Source organism: Sceloporus undulatus, chromosome 2 (genome assembly GCF_019175285.1).
Source record: "Sceloporus undulatus isolate JIND9_A2432 ecotype Alabama chromosome 2, SceUnd_v1.1, whole genome shotgun sequence".
Lineage (NCBI taxonomy): Eukaryota > Metazoa > Chordata > Lepidosauria > Squamata > Phrynosomatidae > Sceloporus > Sceloporus undulatus.
Genome location: NC_056523.1, coordinates 186649578 through 186677325, shown reverse-complemented (window position 1 = coordinate 186677325; position 27748 = coordinate 186649578). Strand labels below are relative to the sequence as shown.

The 27748-nt window shown below is 42.4% G+C and overlaps 1 protein-coding gene across 2 annotated transcripts; it reads right to left on the bottom strand.

The window, feature by feature from the left end:
• LOC121923547 (oxidoreductase HTATIP2-like) lies at nt 1-27748 on the bottom strand. Of its 2 annotated transcripts, none has more exons than XM_042454078.1 (6): nt 27612-27748; nt 8982-9196; nt 6717-6824; nt 5868-6005; nt 4735-4796; nt 1-2821 (listed from the first exon to the last, which is right to left on the bottom strand). In XM_042454078.1, the coding sequence occupies exons 1-6, from the start codon at nt 27703-27705 to the stop codon at nt 2605-2607; spliced, it is 834 nt and encodes a 277-aa protein (XP_042310012.1). In that variant the 5' UTR covers nt 27706-27748; the 3' UTR covers nt 1-2604. The 2 variants fall into 2 exon arrangements, with proteins under 2 accessions (XP_042310012.1, XP_042310013.1); XM_042454079.1 differs by lacking the exon at nt 27612-27748 and adding an exon at nt 13625-13756.

The window sequence follows — 27748 nt, the reverse complement described above, 5'->3', positions numbered from 1 at the left end:
TGAATTTCAAAATTTTATTAAGTGCATAAACCAGAACGACATACATTTAAAGCTTCAGAAATAGCATCAAAAGTACAGAGTTCTTTTCTGATTATTTTACAAAGGAGATGTTCCTGATTTAACAAAGTGCAATGCAAAGGTTTATAGTGTTTTACACAAGCTATAACTCTATTAGCAACCTCAAAATCCTTTGACATTCATTTACTTTGGTCCTCAAAGGCCAGGTTTGCATGTAATGGCAAGCCAAGGTGTATGTGGTTCACTTCTAGCCTGTTGATTATGAAACCGTTCCTGTGAATAAAACCTTACTTTTTAGCCAGGAAACCACAAGCAATGAACTGTTGTTGGCTTGTGGATTCTTTTTTAAAAAGACATGGCGAGAACCATGGCTTGTTCCCCTAGCTGACAAAAGGGACAGGAAAGAAACAGATTAGATATGGAGAAACAAAGTGTGGTTCACGACAACATAGATTTGCATGTTCTATAGCATGACATTCAGTCAGTCAGAAGCATGTTATGAACATTAACTGATAAGAAACATATTAAATCATGAACTGCATCCAGGCTATCTGAAAACATGTTTAACATTCAAATTATTCATCTCTGCCCTCCCATGGAGGGAAGATATCATTTACTAATTTTTAAGTGCAAGTTATTCAATAATATCCCAGTTTCTATTACTACTTACAATCATGATGAAATGGGAAAGCTATAGAAATTGGACTTTTCACTTTTTAAAAAATTATTTTGCAAATTTTTAGCCTCAGCAGCAAACATGAGTGATGCTAGCAAACTAGATGTATTCTCCGATATCAACACTCTTGAAACCCTGTTTCCACATGCCACTTTAAACAGAAAACTTTCCCTACGAGGATGCAAGTTTGTGTCTTGCCCTGTTGGGAACCTGCAACTAGTTCAGATTTCCCAGTGACTGTGTACACCTAGCAAAAGCCACCCATGTGATTGCTGCAAAAGATAAGGATGCCATACTGGAACCCTCCTCCTCATATACTGTGAATCACATGCAGGGAGAAGAGGTTGTACTAACCAGCTCTACCTGTTCCACTGCTGCATCCCCCTGTAGATACCACAACCAACTTCCTATCGTGTATTTGCCCTTCTATGTGTGCAGGACAGTGGGTATGAGTTAAGGGCCAGAACAAGGTAGAAGATCCTTACCTTCCCCTTCATTGTGTTAAGATAAGAATGCTTGAACAGTACTTGTTTACCTCAGGTGTTATTTTTTTAGAGCTCTTTGCCAGTTGACAGCAATACTGCACATTTAGAGCGGAGGAATTTGGGTGAACAGTGACAGGATTTTCAGTCCTATATTTGAACTGATGCCTCTCCAGAGACTGTATATAAGAACTAAGATAATCTCTCTTTCCCTCTGAGTAAGGCAGTGGCAAAGCTGAGAACTAGAATATGTGTTCCATGTTATCTGCAAATATTGGTTTGCCAGAGGGCGGTATACAAATAATAATAATAATAATAATAATAATAATAATAATAATAATTATTATTATATAAATTCAAAAATTATGTACATAAATACATAAATTCAAATTTTTTACATCCATGAAAAAAATATGCCACAAAAATATTAGAGAAATTTCCCTTTTTATTTTTACAAAAACTCTGTAATATCCCATTATTCCTTACTGTTTTCCCTTGAGACATTTATAGCAGCTGGGTGACTGTAAAAGCATTATAGTTTACTTTGGTATAAGGAAACACTGGGTGCATCTACACTATAGAAATAAAGCAGTTGACACCACTTTAACTGCTGTAGCTCCATCCTATAGAATTTACTATTTTACAAGGTCCTGTGGTTTGTTTTACAAAGTATTTAGCTTTCTCTGCCCAAAGAGTGTTGGTGCCTCATAAAACTACACCTCCCAGGATTCTGGAGGATGGTGCCATGGCAGTTAAAGTGGAGTCAAACTGCATTATTTCTAGCGTATATGCATCCACTGTTGAGGTTCTAAGAACCAGATCATACAGCTACACTTCTGAAGGGTAGATAAAGTAGAACATTTCAGTTTACAAATGCTTCCTTTATCAACAGAAAACACTTACTAGGGCACAGTGTTTAATTCAAAGGATGCGAAATGACAGTAGGCTCATACATTCAAACACAGCTACTGTGAACACTTCTCCATTATTTAGACATAATAAGCTAGTTACATGAAGGCTTGTCTCATTTGAGTAACATTCCTGACCAAAAGAATAAACCAAGTATAGAGATTAGACTTGATCCATCAAGCAACAAGCATTGAGGTACTCAAAGCTCATACAAACTATAGACAGGACGACACAGAGAAGAAATGTTGCCCAAGCAGTACATGCTCCTCTTCCCAGTCATTGCTATGCCTGAAAATGTTAAAAAGGACCATTGCATAGCCATCTGGATTTGAGAATGCAAGACAGCAGCCAGGAGAAATCTGGGGTTTTGCTTAGTTATCATGCTGAAAAAGAGGCCTCAATTTAAGACCTCACTGCATGAGGCACAACTTCTAGGGAAAGAAAAATAGCGAAGGTTAGGACTTGGGAACTGATAAGGCACCCTTCACCAATGTGTCACCTGGAAAGCAAGCCTCCCAATTATTTTGGCTGTCCAAGTGCATGTATGGCTGCGTTTTCCAAGATCTCCACCATCTGCCCATCCTTTCTTGGCATTACCACATTGTTCACCATGGCTCGGGCCACTGTCACCGTGGGAACCGACATAGCTGTGGGGGAGATGTGTGCTACCACTCCAAGAACCTTTCTGGTTACCCACTCACCAGGCCGAGATTCTTGACGATCGCAAAGAAGCACCCTGCAGAAAAAGACAGAATGAAGAACTCGCTTCCTCTTTGTTTGCCTCTTAGTTCGCCTTCGTTTGCTGATGTGCATCTTCAAGTCATTTCCTATTTATGGTGATCCTAAGGCGACCCTATCACACGGTTTTCTTGAGAGGTTTCTTCAGAGGGGTGTTGCCATTGTCATCCTCTGAGGCTGAGAGACTGTGACTTGCCCAAGGTTATCCTGCAGGATTAAAATCCTGCTTCCCAGAGTCATAGTTCAACGCTCAAACCACTACACCACACTGAACTGCTGCACAAAATCGGAGCTAGAGAAGGACAGGCCAGACTTGATGCCCTGATGAATTAGGAACAAGCTAACATGAAGTAGTGCTATTAGAATGATAATGATAATTTGGGAATGCTGGAGAATGAGATGAAGGCCTGACAGTGTTTTGTATTTTTAAAAAAACATGCATTTTTACAGACAGCAGACTATGGAAGGGTCAACTGTCTTAAGCTATATCTGCACTGCAGAAACAATGCAGTCTGATACTGCTTTAACAGCCATGGCTCAATGCTGTGGAATCCTTGGGTCTGTAGTTTGTTGAGGCACCAGAACTCTCTGACAGGGAAGGCTAAATATCTCACAAAACTACAATTCCAGTGTACCATAACAGTGAAGTTGTATCAAACTGCATTTTTCTACAGTACAGATGCAACGCTAGATTTATACTTGGGAACATTTAGACAAGGCCATACAATTATAGGCCTTGGGCAGTCACACCAATAGCACATTCACTTTAGGGGAAATGACACTCCATTTTACAAAGGGATGGGTACCTGTGACAATGGGGTTATCCCCCAGCTATTCTGGCAGTAGTGGCACCCATGTTGCTCAAGTAATGTGGTAAGTGGTTTCTGCTGTAGTAAAAGCAGTGCAGTGTGACCTAGTGTGGACAGGAATGCTGAACTCGAACAGAGAGAGTTACCTTTAGGCGAGTCATTATCCCCCTTAGCCTAAACTATTTTGTGATGGTTGGCAGGTGACTTGTGTACTATGCCACCCTTAATTTTGAACTGGATAGGCCACTAAATATATTAATGACCCCTGAAGCTTTGGGGGATGCAGCAAAAGACAAGAAGGTAAAACCTCTTTACTCTGGAGTTATCAGCTTCTTAAACTGGTTTGTGCATGTCTGATACTTACTTACAGATGTCTTATCTGCTCTTGAAATAACTTGAAATCTTGATAGCTATGAAAACATTTCACCAGCTTTACTAAACATGCCCTATATAATAGAATGGTTGTAGTGTGCTGAGAGCTCTCCTTCTGTAACAGAACTTACATGACACATAGCACTTTAGATGAAACTCGGATCATCTTTATGTCATGTAAATGGGATATGTCTATAAGATGTCAGATGGCAAAGTCCCAGTGCACTTCTTGTAGACATATACCATTTACATGACATAAAGATGACCCCAGTTTCATCTAAAGGGCTATGCGTCATGCAAGTTGCCTCCAACAAAGGAAAAACATTTTTTCTAAAATTGGCACTGATTGGCATGCTTTACCGCTACAGCACCTAAAGTTTTCCACATGCAAAACATGAAGACTTCTTGAGAAATTCAGAGTTCTCTACCTACATAGGAGCCTGTGGCTTCACAAAGGAAGGAGATATGCTGGATTCCAAGGAAACATCTTCTTTGAATTGCAAACGGACATTAAATAGCCTATGACTAACATCTTCAATTTCTTTCTCCTGTTTTCCTGATGAATAAGCCAGTGTGACTTCGAAAGCTTGCAACATGTAATTGTGCACTTTGGTTGGTCCAATAAAGGTATCATTGTAAAGGTATCATTGTTTGGATGTTATTGGATTTACTATATGGCCAACACGGCTACTCCTACATATCTATCTATGTTAGACTTCCTGGTACTTACGCTGGTCTAAATATGGAACAACGATCAAACCCAACTGCTTCGACTCGAGCCTCAGCTTCACCCTGTAGGGAATGAGAGGAAAGAGATTTGACCATAAAGTCATGATCTCTCATTTTCTCACAGAACACAGAGAAAGGGGAAAACCACCTGAAACTCAACAGCTATTTTGAAAAAGGAAAAGAGAGCTTTCATTGGCCAGCATCAGCTGACTGAGGGGACACCCTTTTGTCAACATGTTTTGATTCATCATTTAAAAATGACTAACCAAAAACAGAAGATGGCTGACCTGGCATAATAAATGAAGCAATATAAGTTCATGAGTCTAATCTAACATTGTAAGGGTTTTTAAGCCAGCCTATTGTGATTTCCTGGGTTACCATGCAATGTTCCCAATGTCACCAAGCTAGCACAGTGAGTCAGCTCTTTCTGTTCAAACTCAGAAACCATTCAGTTACGTGTGCTCTCTCCCATGTAAATACATGCTATATCAGACAACAGGAGATAGCAAATAATATGATCCAAAGAGGAAGTGCAGCAGAGAAAGGAGGTTTCAGCCTATTGCCCCAGGAGCACAGTAAGATATAACAAACCAAGGATGTTACTGGTAGAAATTATGATAGCAAGACAACATTCCACCCAAAAAATAGGGTTGCACTCCTCTGGGACAACTGCCACCAAATTACGAGCACCCCATCTTATTTTTGGCAGTGATATCTGGCCTGAAACCTTTTGGTATTAAGTCTTGAATGCTATACAAAGTCATCTGTTGAATGCAGCAGTTCTAAGCACTGGGTGAGAGCCAAGTTCAAACACTATCTTTTTCATGAGGTTTCCTGGGTGACCTCAGACCAGTCACCAAATATCTGATTAACCTGTCTCTCAGCATTGTAGGGAAAATTAGATGGAAGGGAATAGGATACAGAGCCTTAAGGTCCTTGGAGAAAAGGTGGGATAATAACATTAATAATTGTATGCTAATAATCCTATTTCCTACTAATGGCAGGAGAAAATAAAAATATGCCTACAGCTTTTCTATGGGAGAATAAAATGGAGAGCAACTCAGAAACCAGAAATTCCTCTTGCTGCTGACTATTTTGTATGCCATTGGGGAGGATCCCATCCATCAAACACACCTTAACCTTTAGGTAGAGAAAGCTGCTGGAAATATTAGCACCCTTGGTTGACTGCAGAACAAAGTGATGGCAACCACCGGCTTTGGCTAGCTTTGCTGAATGCTCAATGTAGTCACGGTCGACCCGCACAAATCCAGCCTGGGAGCAGGGGAGAAAATGTCATTACTTAGAGCATCATCTCTGTTCCATTGCGTGGGATGAGTCCGAATAAGATACATTAAAAAAACAAAATGTTCATTCACTAGGAAGACTATGTTGTTGTGTGCCGTCAAGTTGTTTCCGACTTATGGAGACCCTATCATAGGATTTTCTGAGGCTGAGAATGTGTGACTTCCCCAAGGTCACCCAGTGAGTTTCCATGGCGGAGTGGGGATTCAAACCCTGGTCTCCAGAATCATTATCCAGCGCTCAAACACTATGCCATGTTGGCTCCAAGTAGGCCATATGCTGAATAAACTAGTAGACACCCATTAGTTACTTATAGGATTTGGACAGGGAGACTTGGATTCAAATCCTGTTATTCAAGTAAATTATTCTCTCTCTGTCTAATCTACTTCACAGGGCAGATTATAGCCCAAAATGAGGTAAACCCATGCCTTTGGTCCCAAGCACCTTGGAAGGCACACACTGCACCCATGTAATAATGCAGACAATGACAACTTTTGAACAGTTGGCATCTATCAGCAACCAGGCCAGCCCAATCCCGTGCCCCTTGGTCTTGAGCAAAGAAAACAAATTTTATTTGCCATATGTGGCTAGAGCTTTAGGATGGCTCTCTTTCCCGCTGCTCCTTACTTCCCAGTTCCTGCTTCATCAACAGATATTCTCCTTTTTTCCAAAGTTCCTTACCGCGCCAGCTTTGGCTCTGGTTGTCCCCAGGCAGCAAAATCCCACGTCGTGACCTTGGAAGGCTCCAGCAGATTCGTCCAGTTTCTCAAAGTCTACAACTTCTTGGGACTAGGAGGTGGGCAACAATACAAGACAGAATAGGAAAACAGGAACTGAACATCCAAGTGGGAGAACGGAGTTTAAACAAATGTACACATGTATTCCAATTTCTAACCTTCACCATTCCCAAGGCCCTGAGAGAGAGAAAAGGAAAGAGAGAAAAAGAGAGAAACACACACACACACACACACACACAGAGGTTATTCTTATCAACCTGGGAGTCTTCTACATGTTTGGAAGGCAGACTCAGATTATTGAATAGGGACAGACATTTGCTAAGAAGCAAGGTGGCAATACATCCATGCCAGGCAGCCACTGGATCCAAGCTCAGAACTCCAGGACTGTTTTGATTAAAATAATTTTTATTTCAAATTTTACACATAAATGTGCACATATGTTGTCATGGACACAGACATATGTATGACCATATAACAACAACAACAACAACAACAACAACAACAACAACAACACCCTTTCCCCACCTCCCTTCCCCCTTAAAAACAAACATACAAAACAAACAAATAAACAAACAGCCAGAACATTTTAGTTGGCAGGATGATAACTTGGGCGGGATACAGACTGCCCAAAAAGGGTGGTCTATCTGCGCCTTGTTTTTCTGTGCGAGGGAGCCGCAGTGGACAAACTGCATGGCTCCCTCGCGCAGCAAAAAGAACCCTTAAAAAGCAGGTTCTTCTTGCGGCGTGTTTGTGACGCTGCAGTACACCAATGGCGCATTTGCAGCATCGCAATGACATTGGGACATGCAGACACTAAGCGTTCGTCATGTCAAAATGGCAGCGCCCGTGTGTACAGGGCTCCGCCATTTTGACGCCCTTGTCATGTGCTAGGGGTGAGGCCAGTATGGGCAGTGCGCCCTAGGCCAACCCCTAGAACATGACGGGGGCACTGCAAAGGCCCATCTGAAGAGGGCCATAATTAGCCACCCTTTCAAACTTTCCTGTTCCTTATAGTTTTTGTTGCAATCCTCATGGAGTGAGCGAATGGATTTCCTCAGCATGTTCTTGGGAGCTCTCCTAGCTGTAATGCTAAGTATTTGGGGTAACTTGATCTTCAATGAGCCATTAAAATCCCTTAGCTTAACAGAAGACACAGTCCCAGTAGAGATGAAAATTGCCAGAACTGGTTTCTTAAGATAGCCTATTCCAGCTGCCTGCATTTTTGAAATCTCCTTGAGATTGTGGTTATGGAGACTCTCATGACGAGTAGGGATTTGAACCCTGGTACTGAGACTAGTAGTCCAAGCTTAAACCATGCTGGCGCTCATATAAAAGTATAGAAATAGAAACAAAATGGAAAGGCTGGCTACCTAACCAGAACTAGTATGTGGAACAGTAAAAATACCTAACTAAGGGCCCAAACAGACAGGTAAAAATAAAGCTGATTCGAGCCACTTTGGAGGTATGCTGTTTAAATGCTGCATGCATCCTAAGAGGCTGGAAGCCATGCCACAGCCACGCTCCAGTCCTAAAGACTGGAGCATTATTTTGGTGCAGCTTCTGGCCTCTTAAGATGCAAATGTCATTTAAACAGCATACCTCCAAAGTGACCCAGAAGCAGCTTTATTTTGGCCTGTCTGTATGTTTCCAAAGATTGGAAACTCAGGTTATAATTTCCACTTAGCCAGGAAGGTCACTTGGACCAAAAACTCTTATATTCCCTCAACCCCAGCTCACAGAGTTTTGAGACCTGGGGTATATCTACACTGTAGAAATAATGCAATTTTACACCACAGTTTTAAGTGCTGTAGCTCCATCCCATGGAATCCTGAGATTTGCAGTTTCACAGGGTCCTTAACCTTCTCTGCCAAAGAGCACAAAACTACAAACTCCATGATTGCGTAGAATGGAGCCATGGCTGTTAAAGTGGCATCAAACGGCATTATGTCTATGCTGTAGATCAGTGGTTTCCAAACTTTGGTCCTCCAGATGTTCTGGACTTCATCTCCCAGAATTTCTGAGTATTGACTAGGCTGGCTAGGGCTTCTGAGAGTTGAAGTCCAAACCACTTAGAGACACAAAGTTGGGAACCACTGCTATAGATGAAACCAAAATTGGGAGGGGGAGCATGAATTCTTCCTTGGGCTCCTTAGAAAAAACACTGGCTGTAAAGATAATCAGGAATAAACATTTAAGAATACATTCATACCACATTGGCATACTGCTGCCCTTCCAACTCTAGCTTCCGGCGTCCAATGAGCGTCACCCTGGAGAAGAGCTGCTGTCGCAAAATCTCAGCTAGAAGCTCTTTCCCAGTTTCCCCAGAGGCACCCAAGATGAAACAGGTTTGATTCTTTTTCTGGAAATTTTCCCGGAGACTCTTCAGTTCATCTGCATTAGGGGCAGCCATCCTGAAGGCAGGAGCTAAAAGCAGTGGGAATGGAATAATCCATCAGGCAAGAAAAGCATCATTTCCCAAGCTCTGGAATATGGTAGTGCTTCATTTTTTAAAAAATAAACATAACATTCTTTTAAAACAACAAGACACATTCAATATTCACTCTAAGGCTGCATCTGCACTGCAAAAGGGAAAAAGCTGGCTAGTACATGGAACAGTAAAGTTGCCTAAGGACCCGAACAGACAGGCCAAAATAAAGAGCAACAAACTACACTTCCCATAATACCATAGCATTGAGCCATGGCAATTACAGTGGTGAAACATTGGACTATTTCTGCAGTTTGTAGCCTAAGCCAGAATTCTGGTTTAGCATGAATGATGCAATACAGTAGCATTGGATTGCTATTATCGCTCCCGTCACAGGAAACCCTGAAATGGAGGGCCTTTCCACGTTTCACAGTTATCGTGTGTTATGAGCATTGGAGCCTTAAAATCTTTATTGTGTATGGCTTTCCTCTCATGACCCTATAACAGAGTGTCTGATGGGAGAAATGACGTTGAAGTCTTCCATGGATGCAAAGCGAACGCATCATGTACACTATTCAAACATAGATCAAAGAGGCCGAGACAGGAGTTGCCATCAGGGAAAATTATTCACACCTTTGAGCAGATTTATGGCCCAGATGTTTTGCCAGGCCAGAGCCATCGGAAAACCACTGTCACCTTAGAGACTGTCTATAGATCAAACAATCTTTAATATGTAGATTTGGTTTTGGTTTGAAGTAGGAAAAACAACTCTCCACCTGAGGTTAGATTTTGCCTTATTTAAAGTCCCCCAAATCCTTTGTTCAGTGTTCTGTGTTAGAATCCAGGCAGACGCCACATCTGTCTGAATTCTGATATAGTTCCAATCCTCTAGCCATTTCCCCCTTTTCCTCCAGACAGCAAAGTCTTCATCAATCTGGACCCTGGGGCATTGTGTCATACAGGTGAATATCACCATTAGTAACACCTCTTGTACTATGTCCAATGCTACCTTACTATATTCTTGAGTTCTTGGGTGATTGTGTGAGTGTATGATTGTCTTGTGTATGAATAATCAACAGTAGTCAGTTTTCATAAAACTTGTCTCTGTTGACCTATTATTACCTTGGCATTCCTGCGTAAACACAGGACTATAAACCGCTCCCCTATTTGAGCTAATGATACATTCCCCAGATCAAGGTCTCATTCTTACACATGCTATGAGTACACTTTAACTGCTGTGGCTGCATTTTATGGGATTTGTAGTTTGGTTGGAAATGCCAGAGGCACACTCAGGCCAAGAATTCTCAATGCCCCTCCCTAAACTGTAAATCCCAGGATTCCACAGGATGTTGCCAGGGCAGTTAAAATGGAATCATGGCCAGAGTGAGCAGACACCCTTCTTTTCCAGGACATGTCCTTCTTTTCAGCCTTCTGTCCAGGAGGAATTTCAAAACGTCCTTAATTTTGAGCAGGAGTAAGAAGCATGAATTGATCTTTATGTGAGTGTTTTTAGCTTTTATTTGGTAATGTCCTATTTTTTCTTAAATGTCCTCCATTTTGAGGTGCCTAGTCCTTCTTTGCAGTTATGACATCTGCTTGCCCTGCACTTGTTTGTTGTGAAAGGTCCTGAGTGCTTTTTTCAAATTAAAGCTGCTGCATTTTCTATGGAACTCAGTGGGAATATTGCCTGTTATACATACTCCAGAGTAGCCATGAAGTCTGGTGTTAGGCAGAAGGCAACCCTAGGCATGTCTACTCACATGGAAACAACACTGATTTTTTTCTCCTTTAAATCTATTTTAAATCCCGTTTCTCAGCGGGATTCCTAGTGTAATAAGGTCCGTCCCACGGGTCTTGCGTTTACACTGCAGAATTAATAGAATCTGATGCCATTGTAACTTGTTTTAATTTGTAAGCTGCCTTGTGTCCCAATTTTGGGGGGAAAGTGGGATATAAATAAATGCAATATAATAATAATACAGTGGTCCTTGGAAATCTGCTGGGGTTTGGTTCCAGGACACAAACGTCCCACCCATGGATACCAAAATTCATGGATGCCACAGTTAAAGCAGTGTCAAACTGCAATATTTCTGCAGTGCGGATTAAACCACTGTTATACAGTGGGCCCTTAGCGTCTGCTGGAGTTTAGTTCCAGGACCCCCCATGAATACCAAAATCCATGGATGCTCAAGATTTTAGGCTGCATCAATAGAAGTATTGTATCTAGATCCAGGGAAGTAATAGTGCCACTATATTCTGCTCTGGTCAGGCCCCACCTGGAATATTGTGTCCAGTTCTGGGCGCCACAATTCAAAAAGGACATTGAGAAACTGGAGCGTGTGCAAAGGAGGGTGACTAAAATGGTGAAAGGTCTGGAAACCATGCCCTATGAGGAACGACTCAGGGAGCTGGGGATGTTTAGCCTGGAGAAAAGAAGGTTAAGAGGTGATATGATAGCCCTATTTAAATACTTGAAGGGATGTCATATTGAGGAGGGAGCAAACTTGTTTTCTGCTGCTCCAGAGACTAGGACCCGGAGCAATGGATGCAAGCTGCAGGAAAAGAGATTCCACCTCAACATTAGGAGGAATTTCCTGACAGTAAGGGCTGTTCGACAGTGGAACACACTTCTTCGGAGTGTAGTGGAGTCTCCCTCCTTGGAGGTCTTCAAACAGAGGCTGGATGGCCATCTGTCGATGATGCTTTGATCTGGATTTCCTGCATGGCAGGGGGTTGGACTGGATGGCCCTTGCGGTCTCTTCCAACTCTATGATTCTATGAAATATAATGGCATAGTAAGATGGTGTCCCTTATACAAAATGGCAAAATCAAAGTTTTATATATATATATTTAAAAATACTGTATTTTCAAACCATGGATGCTTGAATCCATAGATAAATAATTCATGATGGAGAGGGCTGGCTGTAATAATAACTGCATTGTTCAGTGCTGTGGAAATCTGGGATTCATAGTTTTGGAACAAGCTGCTGGAAAAAGATTCAACAGCTGAATACGCTGCGTGAATTTAAAACATCATTGAAGACCAGTCTCTTACGGCAGGCGTATCCAGACAACTTTAAATTGTGAATTAAGATGTTGAATTTTAAACAGAGACTGTTTTACAATGTGTATGTTTTATTTGTCCTTTTAAACTGTTGCATGTTTTAATTAACATGTTTAATTGATGTTGTCAATGGTTGATTTGTTGTTGTTCGTCACCTCCATCCATGGGGACAGGTGGGTAAGGAATAATTATAGTTTATTAATTATTAATAACAATCTTAATTATTATTATTAATTATAACTGTATTATAATAGGAAATAATAATAAGAGATTATTATAATTATTATAATTATCAAATTACTCTCTGGGTGACCAGATGCCTTAGCTGTAAAGGAGGACAAGGCCCTGCAAAATGTAGGACATTCAAGAAAAATGTAGGGCACCACAAATGAAAAGCTAAAAACACTCCTATACATGTGTAGAGATCTTGTGTCACCTTTGAGAGTAACTGAAAGAAATTGGCATGAACTTTCATAGACTTCTGCCTACTTCCTCAGATGCATTTAACTCATATAAGTATATGTTCATGCTTCTCAGGCTGCATCTGTACTACAGAAATCATCCAGTTTGACCCCACTTTAACTGCCATGGCTCTATGGTATGGAATCCTGGGATTTGTAGTTTGTTGCAGCACCAGGGCTCTCTGACAGAGAAGGCTCAATGTCACCCCAAACTACCAATCCCAGAATTTCATAGCATGAAGCCATATCAGTTAAAGTCAAACTGGATTGTTTCTGCAGTGTGGATGCAGTCTTAGTCATGCTCAAAGTGGAGGAGGGCATTTGGGGGATTCCTCCTGGGCAGAAGGCTGAAATGCCCTGGGCATGTCCTGCAAAAGGAGGACGTCTGGTCACCCTGGAGCAGGCTGGGACCCAACAAACTACAGATCCCAGGATCGCAGACGGTGGGAGCTATAGCCTTCCTCCTGGACTGTGGCAGCAGGGATTCAATCCTGGAACTGGCCCTTCTGCATTTACAAGGGATTATTATTATTGCTAGCTCTTCTTCCCTTGCAAGGCTTTCATCATCAGACTCCAACTGCAAACTTGAACTTGAAACAGAGCAAGGCAGTAGCCTGGCGTGTCCTCCTTTTCCCGGACAGGTCCTCCATGCCAGCCTTCTGTCCAGGAGCGACGTCCCAAACGTCCTCCATTTTGAGCAGCAGCAGCAGCAGGGACGTCCCCTTTCTAGCAGTGTTTCAGCTTCCTTTGCTCTTTGCTCCCTGCAAGGTAGTCCCTCCCAACTCAGCTCCCTCTCCCCTGCAAACCCATGCACCCACAAACCCCCTGCATGCACCGAGGGGGCGGGGAGAAGGGGGAACCACAGATCCCCAGGAGTGGAGAGAAAAGGGAAGGCGACCCACCTGTCCCTCAGCTGAAACTATGTAGCCACTGGAAGGAAGGGAGGCAGGATAGAAGGAAGGAAACAAGGAGAGGCGCCTGCTGTTGTTGCTGCTGCTGCTCCGCCTTGGGCTGGGCGCGCAGGCGCAGAGCGCAAGGCTCTCTTGTCTTCGCCTCTTCCTCCTCCTCCTGCTCTTCTTCCTCCAGGCAGCAGCAGCAGCAGCAGCAGCAGCTCTAGCTCTAGCCTCATCATCTGCGCTGCAGAATCCATGCACTTCGACACCGCTTTAGCTGCCATGGCTCCATGCTGTGGAATGACAGCTCCATGTCCTCCACCTGCACAACAGCACAGTTGGGGGTCCCAGGCTTTGATAAATGAATAACTAGCGTTTATAGGGGTGTGTGTGTGTGTGTATGTATGTGTATATGTATGTCTCTGTGTATATATATATATATGTGTGTGTGTGTGTGTGTGTGTGTGTATGTGCATGTGTATATATGTTTGTGTATTTGTGTGTATATGTATATATGTGTGTGTGTGCTGATTTTATAGGAATTTGGCATTCTAAATCCAACAATGAGTTCAGATTTGCTCCATCCCGTACAGTTTTCCCTCGCAACTTTCACCCTTATCATGCAAAGAATTGTCCTGCAAAATGTAAGAAAGGTGCTAAGCAAAAAAATAATATCTTTTCTTATTTCTATCTAAAGGGAAAGGTCGTCCCTTGACCCTGGTGATCATCTGGCCAGCGTGGCTGCACTGGATCCTGTTACCTTCCCACTGAGAAGTAGTACCTATCTATCTCCTTGCATTTGCATGCTTTTGAATTGCTAGGTGGGCAGAAGCTGGGACTGGGGACAGTCCTCTGAAAGGCCTCTTGCCATTCACCCACTGTGGGTGCTGCTGCTGCTGCCTGGCAGGCCCTTCAGGGTCTGGCTTGACTATGGACAACTTCTCTTGCTGTCATTACCACCCCTTTCCCACCTGAGCAGCAGCCCTGTCAGACCCAGAAGGATCAGCTGGTTGGCAGCAGCATGGCAGAATCTCATCGACTCTGCCCTGTATTGGTTCATTTTTTTTTAATGTTCAATGTTTATGCTTCATAGTTCTGGTTAATGTTTAATAATAATAATAATAAAATACACTGGGACTTTGCCATCCACGGGCTTGCTATCTGTGTATTTGAGCATCAGTGGATGGCAAGCCCTGATGTCCCCAATAGTGGCGTGTGCACACAGCTCTGCTAGCAGCCATGCGCATGTCGTGCTGCCATTGGGGACAATGGGACTTGGGATCCTGCATTTTTCGTACCCACAGGTGGGGGTCCGAAACAGATCCCCCATGGACATGATCATCAGACTGTAAAACTAAAATAATATATTTTATATATTTCCTGTCTCTCCTCAAGACTTGAGGCGGGATATAACATGTTAAAATACAAAACACAATTCAAAAAGAAATCACATAAAACTAAGAGTTGAAATACAATACTATAAAACCATTAAAATACATTCATATAAATACAATCTTTAAAATATACAAATTAAAAAGTGATGTTTTTAAAATTGACTGGCTAGCCATGCCAGAAGAGATGTGTCTTTTATGCTGTTAATGGATATTAATATAATGTTGTAGGGTCCATATGTGTCTCGGTAATGAGAGAATAACCCAGACATTGGCTGGTACCTTGTGTTAAAGATAATTGCCTAGTTGAAGAATGCAGAGATGTGTGTGGGGGCGGGGGGGGGGGGGGGGGGGGAGGGTGCTGTTTCCCATGGCAGAGTACTGTAGAAAGTAGTAAAGGAGCGTTGGGCAATTTGGTTAAGAAGAATGATACACAGTTGTATTGATTTATGGACAAATTGTGTAGAATGGAATAAAGAGAATCTTGGGCTGGTGTATGGAAATGATAGCAGTTTTGTCTACAGACATCTTCCTGCTAACAAGTACCATTGCTGGAATAAAGGTTTACTGTTTGAAACACAGAAGACTGGTTCACTGAATTGCATCGGGAAAGAGCAACTTATGACACGGCACCCGTCCCAGATGCCTGGCACCCCACTGCCTGCCTTGATCTTCATTCCTTTCCACTGCCTGGCCCTGCCCTTCCTTTCTGGAGCAAGGTGCACAAGGCAGGGCAATGGGTAGAAATGGAGGGCAAGCCAGTCCTCTGCATTCGCTGGTAGGGGTAGGGTGCTGCTGCCATTTGGCAACCTATTCCGGCTCTGGCCTAACCACTACATTTACTGTGATTGAATCTCTCCATGCCATTTTAACCCTGTTGTCCTTCACATTTGTCACTGTATCAGTTTAAAATGGAGGCGCCTTCATTTCCGGGAGTGATGCAGTCTGATCGGAATCCAGTAGCGCAGTCACACTATCAAAGATGTGGATCATTGCAGCTCTTTAAAAAAGAACCACTAAAGGGTCCAGTGCCAAATGCACCGGTTTAATTGGGCTTTTCAGTCAACCATCCCTCACCTCCCCACAAACTACATCAAGTGCAGTATGGCAAGTGTGAACTTCACAGAAATAAACCGGTTCCACACTAGTTTATTTCTCTAGTGTGAATGGGGCCCAAATAAGTTGTAAACCCACTGGGTGATCTTAGGGAACTCACACTATCTCAGCCTCAGAAAATGGCAATGACAAACCCTCTCTGAAGAAGTCTTGCTATGAAAACCCCATGATAGGGTAGCCTCAGGGTCACCATAAGTCGGAAACAACTTGAAGGCATACAACAAAACAAATGTAAAAATTAAAGTTAAAAATGTAAAATAAAAGCTAGACTATGGCTTTTTTTAAAAAAAAAAGAAAGCCTTTGAAAATACATTTTGAGGCTAAACAAAAAATGTGAAATATAAAGACACAGCAGGCAAAGCGATGGGTGGGGGAAAGGAGATTTTCCCCACTGCTTCTTCCATTTTCTTCCTTGCTGCAGAAGATCCATTAAGGGAGAAAATGGAGTAGAAACATACAGAATCAAAACCTTTCCAAGCCCTGGCAATTAATAACCCTGAACAGAAACATTCTAAATTGCATTAGAGCCTTTCTGAGTACAAGACAGGACCAAGGGTGGCAGGGATTTAGTGGAAGAGACAGAAATTGCAAGTGCATCCCTACTCTCTTCAAATGTCATTCTTAATACGCGAGTGAGGAAATGACTGTGTAGGATAATTGTCTTTGAGGATGATCATAATGTTGGGGTTTGGCAGTTATAAAATTATCAGAAAGGCCCTACGGTATGCAATTTCCCAACGGGGCTAATGAGACAACAGCAACAACAGGAATGGGAATGGGTGGAGGACAGGGGGTCTTGGAGATTGCTCATCCACAGAGTCACCATGAGTCGGGATCAACTTGAGGGCAGTTAACAAAAACTGAATGGAAAACCATTGGCTATGCCAGCTAGAGCTGATGCAAGTTTAATATCTGGAAGGATGCATAATTCCCAACCCTCATAGAGTTGGAAGAGACCGCAAGGGCCAACCAGTCCAACCCCATTCTGCCATGCAGGAATTCCAAATCAAAGCATCTCCAACAAATTGCCATCCAGCCTCTGTTTAAAGACCTCTAAGGAAGGAGACTCCACTACATTCTGAGAGAGTTTGTTCCACTGTCAAACCCTGGTAGATAACCTCATAGGAAAAGCACTGAGTCTAGCTCATTTAGAAGAGCCTTTGTTGTTGATGATGATGTATGCCTTCACGTTCTTTCTGACTTATGGCAGGTGCCAAAAACATTGTTTGTTCTGGAACATGCTAACACAACTGCCTTCCCTGGTACTGACTCAGATGCAGTCTCATGCTGCTGTGTCATGCTGTGTTGTGACTGTTGATGCAATGAAGAAATTGATAGGAGAAACATGTACCAAAGTCCAGTCACTTTAAGCATTCAGATTTTCTTTTTCTTTTTTTACAAAAGCAACTAAAAGCCATCATGTTAGATAGTTATGTGGAAAGGAGTATTATAACTACAATCACCCTTCCATATCCACAGATTTTTTATCCATGGATCCAACCATCCACAAGTCAAAAACATTCAAAATATATATATAAATTCCAAACAGCAAACTTTGATTTTGCTATGTTATATTAAAGACACCATTTTACTATGCCATTGTATTTAATGGGACTTGAGCAGCTATGGATTTTGGTATTAATGGTGGGTCCTGGAACCAACCTAGCAGATACCAAGGGCACTATGTTTAACTGTGATCTAATGTGCACTGCAGAAATACTGCAGTTTGCCATGGCTCAATGCTATGGAATTCTGAGAATTGTAGTTTTCTGTGGCACCAGAGCTCTCTGACAGAGAAGGCTAAATATCTCACAAAACTACAAATTCCAGAATTTCATAACATTGAGTCATGGTAGCCAAAGCAGTGTCAAACCATGTTATATCTACAGTGCAGATTACACCAGTAACTTCCACTCTTTATGCTGTTAAAAAATCCACAAATTTATTGAAGTTCAGAAGGTGGTTATATCTCCAACAAAGTCATTCTGCTTCATAATGGTATTAATAAACCATCAAGTGTTGTAATCTGTAGAGGAATATTGTCACCCCCAAAACAGAAGTGAATGTACAAAAATAAAATAAAAGGCCCACCTCTAGCCTGTTTCTGGCCTTTCCCCTCTCCACACATTTCCCTCATACTTCAGCCCAACTGCTACTTTCAACTGCCATTACCCAAAGGTATGAGCTCACCGGCCATCATCTCCGCAGCATTACCTGTTTAGGGACCATATGTCTTGGTTTCACAATAGGGAGTATTAAGCTGTTTTTCCCCCCAGATAGAACATAAGAATTCTCCTGTAAGCATCATGACTTCATAATAGCATCTACTGCAGTGGTTCCCAACATTCCTAATGCCGTGACCCTTTAATACAGTTCCTCATGTTGTGGTGACCCAAACCTATGAAATTATTTTAGTTGCTACTTCATAACTGTAATTAAATAGGTGTTTTCCAGTAGTCTTAGGCGACCCCCATGAAAGGGTCATTCGACCCCCAAAGGGGTCCCAACCCACAGGTTGGGAACCACTGATCTACTGCTATGGTGCCATTGGGACATCACGATGGCTTGTTTGCTTCAGCTGAGACAGTGAACCACTACATTGGGATGGTCACCATTGTCACTAGGGATATTCCTTGGCTGTTTTGGAAATGATGGCATCCATGTTGTTTAGGCAGTGTTTTCCTGGAATGAAAGAGGTGTCATGTAACCTCACATCGGAAGATCCAGCACATTGTGGATGGAAGCACAAGTAAAACTTGTTGGAAGTACAACAGTGTTCAGGACTGAAGAGTCAAAAATGCCTCGCAGTGGGCAGTAGTAATAGGGCTAGATAGTTTGAGGGACCCACAGTGTCCTCCCTCCTTGTCTACATATCCTAACCCTTCTGTGTTGCAAACTGATATTTTTAGGGATGTTTTCACCTGTTCTCCTTCCCAAAGTCCTCTCTCAGCTCTTTTCTAGAATGTAGCTAGATTAGATTAGCACCCTGAGTAACTTTGCTATCTTTTGAATGGAGATCCTATAATAAAGCCTTTACTTTGTTCCTCTAATCCATTGCTGTCTTTGCTCCTTAAAGAAGACCTCTAACTGCTGCATACACTCTGTCAAAACTCACTTGGTTAGTACTGGATAAACTATCCTCTTTTCTGGCCATTAGGAGGGTGTTGTCTGGATTACATTCTGCCTCCGTACATTCCACTCTGAACTCATGTGGGTGGGCAGAGAATTCAGTTTAAAAGACACTGAGTCTTTGCATGTGCTGCTTGTTGTTGCTGTTGTTACCTACCCTTGAGTCAATCTTGAGTCATGGTGACCCTGTGGATGAGACATTTCCAAGACTCCCTGTCCCCCACTGCTCTTCTTAGTTCCTGCACAAGCCCCAAATCACACCCTTTTAATCTGGACTCATCAGCACAAAATAACTTCCTGAATCTGTTTCTGCAGTCATGATAATTGTTAGTTAGATTTACAACATCACACTATGCTGCTTCTGAAAGGGCAGGAAAAAGATCTATGCCAACATCTTCTCTAATCATAGGTAATGTACCATACCTGAACTGAAAGACATTGCTATGCTAGTTTGGAATATCAGCATGCAAAAGGATATTTTAGCATCTTTGAGACTAAGGACTTTAACCCCCAAGAGAAAAGAAAGGTGAAATGGATGGGGAGAGTAGTGGCTTTCTCTGTGTCGCTCCACATGATGTCATAGCACTTCTGTTCTCTTCCCAAAGGGAGATAATTGTCAAAGTGTGCCTTTTATTTTACTGAAAAAATCCATTAAGCAAAAGACACATGCTGACGGCTGTATCCCCTCAAGAAAAGAATGGAAGTGCTATGATAGCATATAGAGTGGCACAGAGAATGTCACTACGTTCCTAATCAGTTCCACCTTTCTTTTCTCATGTGGTTAAGTCCTAACTGAGTGAAAGAAAGAAATTGGTAGTAAGATTTTATAGGCATAGGGCCAAAAGACATTACAGAAATAATTCAGTTTGACACCACTTTAACTGATCTGGCTGAGTGTTAGGGAATTCTGGGAACTGTAGTTTGTTGTGGCATCAGAGCTCTCTGGCAGAGAAGGCTAAATGTCTCACAAAACTACAATTCCCAGAATTTCCTAGCATTGAGCTAGGGCAGTTAAAGTGGTGTCAAACTGGATTATTTCTGCAGTGTGTTTTGGCTCTAAATCTACTTCCTTAGATGCATCGTACCTGCCAGGTTTTGATCTAACGCAGCGGTTCTCAACCTGTGGGTCACAACCCCTTTGGGGGTCGAATGACCCTTTCACAGCAGTCGCCTAAGATCTTTGGAAAACACACATTTCCAATGGTCTTAGGAACTGAGACACTGCAATTTTATAGTTGGGGGTCACCACAACATGAGGAACTGCATTAGGAAGACTGATAACCACTGGTCTAACTGAAGTTCCTAAACTTGGTAAAGAGGTAGCCCAATGTACAGCAAATTGCATAGCTCCATCCTTGAGGTTATTGGTACATGCAGTGCCATCTTTAAATCCTTGTTTTGGCAGCAGTGGGTAGACTCATCCTTCTTTACATTAAGTCATGAATGTTATACATACTTAGGGCTGTCAGTTTAGAATCATTCCAGACCCAGAGATTTCTGAGATGACAGTGTCTAGTGATCTCATTGACAGTTGCACATTAAGTATCAGCCACAGTTGTTCACAGCTTGTCATTCAAGCATGCGCACACACATGCACGCACGCACACACACACACAAACAGTATATTCCTATTTGGATATTAAGACAGAAATCTTAAGATGAAATGGGGCTTTCTCACTTACTGAGAGAGATGAAATAAAGGACATTCAATCTAGACTATTTGCTTCTAACCAGAAGGTGCAAGCAGAGCAGAGTGGAGGGTGAGCCCTACCACCATGGCTGGAAGGTAACGTAACTTCAGTAATGAGAGAAATGGATTTGAATCAAACACATAAGATTTAATAAGAGTTAGAAACACATGACTAGCGTAGAAAGAAATAATCGTATGCTATAATTAGATTACATATATAAATAGTATGGAACCACATATATACATGTATACTATTATAATCAATATATCTATTCTAATAGGATTGAGTAAAGCTCAGCTGAGGCCCTTTAACTGAAAGGGAATTTTATAAAAATATATAAGTTAGTAAAAGAAAGAGTTTTTAGATAAGCTTTTTATAACACTGTTATTTATTAAATATTAAATATATTGTTTTATAAGAATAAAGGGGGTTATATCTTTGATAATAAATAAGATACACTTATAAAATATGCTGGACTTAGTTATTTTAAATAGTATTTTTTGTCTGTTAAGATTATCAAAATGGCTAAGTGTTCTGTTTAAATAAATAAATAAATAAATAAGAAAGACTGCACCTGGAAGTCAAGGACAACTTTGCAAAGAAGGAGGCAAAGCAGTTTTTGGAGCCAACTGATAAGAGAGCTCCATCCTCATTAAATGTCAAGAACATTATTTTTTGGGTTGGGTTACTAAAAGTCAAGAGATATCCCCTTTTGAGCATGCATAATGGGGGGTGATGAATATTAGAACACACCTATGAATCTATAATGACTAATTTAATAATAATAATAATAATAATAATTTGTTTTATTTATATACTGCTATTCCAAAGATCATAGCAGTGAACAGCAAGTAAGCTAATTAGCAAGTAAATGGTCATGAGACGTATGATGAGATATATTATGGGTGGAGTTTTTACATACTTGAAAAGGTGGTCTTAAAATTGATCACATGTCTAGATCTGGCCAATAAAAAAATGAGATAGAAATATTGTAACAGAAAATGTCTTATAAATACTGTGTAAAACCTCAGACGGTGTGCCTACTTGCCTGAGACACCCCTTCTTGCAAGATTGTAATGAATAAATTGGAAATTGCTGCTTCATTTGTTTTGTCCTGTGATTAATTTGATTTGGTACTTTGGTACTTAGAAGAAATCTGTATCTCACAAGTAAGTTAATACATAGACCCAGTAGCATTGCTGATGGGGAGGTGCAGTTGTGCTGCCCACACTGGGTGACACCCAGAAGAGGGGTGACACCCAATCGGGCCCTCCTCCCATGGGTGGTGGGGAAGGGGCAAGCATGTCCGACCTGGTTTTGCCGCAGTGACCATGGCCACTTCAAAAGGGGGCTGCACTGACAGTTCACTCAAAAGCAGGGAGCAACTATGGCAGTTACTTGCAATTAGGGGGCAGCACCAGGGGTCTATCTGTGAATAGGGGGGCACCACTGCCCCTACTTGCAAGTAAACCACAGGAGCTGCTCCCTCCTCATGAGTTCACCACCACTGCCATCCCTTTTGCCGAGTCGTGCAAATGATTATGATTATGATTATGAAACTGGGACTTGGGTTGTTTCACAACTGTTTTTTAAACAGTACATTTAAATTGTTGTCGCTACTGCTCTAGTAGATGAGCTGGAGATTTGAAGGTAGTATTTCCCTTTGTCTGGAGGTGAGCCCACCAAAACTGGAGAATTTGCGCCCTTGTCTCCTGCCTGGAGATGACCCATGAAAACTGGAGACTCGGGGCCAGACCCTAAAATCTGACAGCCCTATTCATACTCATTTATTGAATGTAGTAGCTACAGTGTCAGACTAAGGAACCCAAATTCTCAGTTTAAGATGGACGCTCCCAGCTCACCTCAGATCAGTGGCAATCCTTCTTCATTGGTGTGGAGATGGGCACAGCCTGCGTGTGTGTTGGGAGCTTACAGAGGCCACATGCCCTGGACTGGAGACTAGCCTGGACAGGGAAGGAATAGGTTTTAACTACAGGAGCCTCTCCAAGGTGAAGGACTCTTTCTGAGAATCAACCCCAGATACTTCTCCCTCTCTTTTACCAGAGACACTTTCCCACACAGCTTCAAGTGCCCCCTCCCACACACATACACAAACATTGCTTCTTCTTTTACATCTTGTCTCAGCCTGTCCGATGAAAGAAAACAGGATCAGCAGAGCAGCTCCAACCTGTCAGCCAAATCTCAGAAAAGCTTGCAAGCTTAAGCAGGTTCCCAAATCTGAAAGCTCCTTTTTGCCACCATTTCCCTTCACTGCCACATGATCTAAAACCTTGCCTCAGTTAATCAGTCTGTCCAAAAATGGTGCCACTCTGAGCCATAGAAGCGATGGCTCACAAGAGTTTCCCAACTGCTACTGCCACCACCAGTGAAGGATGCAGCTAAGGAGACACCACTATATGAAATGATCAGCAAGGTTGTGTGGTGGTGTTAAGAGACTGAAAATTCATGCCCCCCCCCCCATTCCCACCATGGTCCTAAAGGCTACTGGCTATCCTTGTCTTTCTTGCACACCAGTACTTTGGCCTTGTTCCCACTACGTTTAAATTGGGGTCAGGATCTGGGTTAAACAGGCATGGTTCCCACTGAATCCGATTTTAGAAATCAATTCAGAAAGGGGGGGGGCAGGCTTTTTGACCATTTTTGACCATTTTAACCCATGTCAAAAAGATGCTGGGAAAATGGGGTGTTTTTTGGGCTGAATCAATTTATTTAGAAATAAATCGATTCAGCCCAAGTGAGAACCATGTGGATTCAAATCTGCCATGGTTCCCACTGGCAGCCCAACCCGAGGAGGGGGGACAGCTTGCATGGCCCAGCCTCTCCTGGCCCCCAAATCCCCGGCTCAGCCTCCTTACCAGCTTCTTTGGCCACTGACCGGCTTCCTTGCGCCTTTTTAAAAATTTCCCATGGCTGAGGAGGCCAGAAGAAGGTTGCAGAGAAGCCGGTAGCCTTGCCACATCCTTCCCAGCTTCCCCCTCCCCGGCTTCTCTGCAACCTTTTTCTGGCCTCCCCGGCCAGGCAAATTTTTTTAAAAAGCTGCAGGGAACCTGGTCAGTGGCCAGAGAAGCCCGTAAGGAGGCTGGGCCAGTGATTTGGTGGCCAGGAGAGACCAGAGACAGGCTGGGCAATCAACCTGCCCCCCACCACTTGCCGATTCCTGAACTGATTCCTGAAAATGGCGCAAACATTGTGGCAACTACATTTTTTCAGAACTGGTTTCTGGTAAGTGGGAATGGGCCCTTTGACTAAAGACACCCCCCATTGCTCCCCTTTCTCTTCACCGCCCCCCTGGATCTTTCCACCACCACCATCCTAGAGGGGGCATACTGCCCACTTTGGGAACCACTGTCTTAGATCATTTACCATTCCAAGGCCAAGCCTCTACCAATAAAAACAATAACGTTTTGTTTTGTTTATTTGCATTCAAATATAACAATGTCTGTTTGTTTCACTGCCAAGTGTAACCACTCCTATATTCACTGCTGGGCCTGTAAATGTGAGTTTCTGCTACAGCAAATGAAGCCTTGAACTGAATAGGCTTGGCTAGGGATACAGGAGATCCAGGGCTTGACACGATGTTCCAGATTGGTTAAGAGAACTATCAGATAACATATAAATATGGGAGCAGTAGGTAGGCACTTCCTTTGGCATAAACTGACAGTCAAACCAGTCATACCTGCCCACTGAGTAAGCCTGACAGCACCATTCCAACAAATTGCTAATTAAATTATTTCTGTAACACCTTTGCCATTTGAAATCCAAATCCTGGAGTTTAGTTGGAGTGAGAAAGACAAGAGAAGAGCGTGATTTCTAACTGAGTAAGTGAGCTTGGGGAATAAGTGTTGTTTAAATCTAAATACTGACCTTGAAAGTGCTGGGTTTTCATACCTTCTGAATAGTGTGGAGCAGGCATGAAGTAGCAGTGATGTAGCCAATTGCCTCAGACTTAAATCAGACTCAAGTTGCTTCACTGACTTGACTTGGCAAAAATGATACACAGATTCAACTTGACTTGTATATTTTTAGTGACTGACTTGCTGGTGTCAGTCACTTGGACCCATTACTAAGGCTTACATATCTCAGACAGGAACAGAAAATGCTGTAGGCAATGGACTTGAGGCTGAAGAATCGTTCTAAAACTTTACAGAAGCTTTATATATATACTGTATATAAAGCTTTGTCAGGGGAAAGTACCTACTTCTTCAAAGGACACTATGGTGCACCCTCTTCCAAAAAAGGGGACTTCTTTTGTTTCAGAGGTATATGAGAACTACCACCCTCCCTATGGTAAATGTTCTCTTTCTTGGTGAGATACTTGCATGTGTGCTGGTTTGGAAACTTCAGGAGTTCTTGGAGGCAACAGTTTTTTCCCCTCTTTCTGGTTTCAGGCCAAGGTATAGCACTGAAACAACCTAGGAGATTACCGCACTACACTCTTATAGTGCTGCTACTCCACTTTAACTGCTCTGACTGCTTCCTTTTGCATTTTGGGATTTGCAGTTTAGGAAGGACTATTTAGAATGCTCAGCCTCACTGAACTACAAATCCCAGAATGCAATAGGAGGCAACCAGAGCAGTAAAAGTGGAATAGTAGCACTATAAGATCGTAGTGTGGTAATCTCCACTTGCTATGGCTGGTGAATGGAAAAATGATCGAGTGCAAACCTGTTGATCTTCCTGGATCTCTCAGGAGTTTTTGATACCCTTGATCATGGTTTCTTACAGGGCCAGCCCTGAGGAGTTGGGAGTAGGCTCTGCTCTTATCTACAGGGCCAGTTCCAGAAAATAGCATTGGCAAATTCCTGTTTAGCCACATGGCTATTAAACGGTACAGTGTTGCAGGATTCCATCTAATCCTGCATTGTCTTCAATATCAATATGAAGCCACTTGGTGAGTCATTAGGTGTTATGGAAATGGGTACCATCACCATGCAGATGACATTCAGCTCTATTTATTCTTGTCATCAGAGTCAGCTGAGGCTGCACAGGGGCTGGTGTAGTGCCTGGATGCTGTAATGAGCTGAATGAGGGCCATTGTACTGAATCTGAATTCTGATAAGATAAGGCTTGATGGTTCTCAGGTCCAGTACCTACATAAACAGCTTGTTCCTGATAGGGTTAGATTCCCCTTGAAGGACCGTGTTGCTTGGGAGCAATCTTAGATGCAGCCCTGTCACTGGAGGCCCAAGTGGACTCTTAGGCTCAAAGTGCTTGGTGGTTTCAACTGGTACAGCCTTTGCTATCCCCAGTAATTTATGCACTGGTAGCCTCCTGATATGACTGCTGTAATGCACTCTATATGGGGCTGCTCTTGAAGAAGACTTGGAAATGGCAAATAATTCAAAATGCAGTGGCTCTATTGTTTAATGGAATAACATGCTGACATCATATATTGCCAATCCTAAAAGAATTACAATCGCTACCAGGATATCTCCAGTATGAATTCAAAGTGCTTTCAATGACACTTAAAGTCTTAAACTGCTTGGAACCTCAGTACTTGAGGGAGTGCCTTTCTATATATGTACCTGCTTGAAGTCTGAGGTCTGCTGGGAGGGGGAGCTCCTCTGTGTCCCATCACTGAGGTCAGTACAACCCCTCCCCCCCAGTATCAATTCCTGGGCTTACTGTTTACAAATAAAGTAGCAATAGCAAGTACCTTTCAGTACCACTTATCAGTGAACTAGCACTCCCTAAGTGGTTTACAATGTGTAAGCCAATTGACCCCAACAACTTGTGTACTGATTTTACCCATGTACAAAAGGATGGAAGGCTGAGTGGGCTTTGGAGCCTTGCTCTAGGATCAAACTTAGAACATTGTGGCTGCAGTACCAGCATTTAACCACTGCACCACCACATACTGTATAATAGTGAACTGCCATAGAATACCATAGAATCATGTTGAAGGACTTTGAAAATGCCTAGATCCTCTAGGCATCTGGAGGGCCTCCAGCACAACTTTATGCTCAACTCGTGCTGGAGATTGATCATGGAGTCGAGACTTCTTTTCCTCAATGCACATAAGTGAAACTGTGGTTACCATTACCACAGAAGTTGGGGTGACCTGTACACTATGTTGGGCCTCTCACCTGTGGCACATCAGATTCGGAATGCTTTCCCCTTGGAGGCCCAACATGTGCTGATACTGGTGCCAAGTTAAAATATGAAGCCAAATAAAGGCACAGCTATTTGTTAAAGGCTTTCAGCCCAACTGATGTACCTCAAATGTTATGCACAAAGTTTTAAAACTGTTTGATTTTTGTAAACCTGTGTTTAACATATCTTTATCTATTTAAAATAAAATAACATTTAGTCTATTGTTTTTATTGTTTCAAATGGCTTCATCCTGCTAATAATGATTTTATTGGTACGCTGCCTTGAGATCTTTTGATACAGGGTGAGTTAGAAAAATTTTACTAAATAAATAAATATTTTAGCAAATATAGAAGTGCATTATGCTTCCTTATTAAGATGGAAAGAACTTGGAATTTAAAAGCACATATATCTTTAGGGTTGCAACATGGCAGATAGTGCAGGAAATATCCCTTCTGACTGAACAAATGTCATGGTGTTTCCTGTCTCCCATAGGTGTGATCCTTTGTATTATGGAGACTGAAAAGCTGGAGCAAATGGAGGCGTTTGACAACTCACCTTGGCCTGCTGCTTCTCTCCCTGACTGGATGTCAGGCCTACCTGACCATCTTTCTCTGTCCAGAATCTCAGTCCCTGGTACACATGACTCCATGAGTCTATTTGGTGGCTCAAAAATTCAGTGCCAGAGCTGGCCA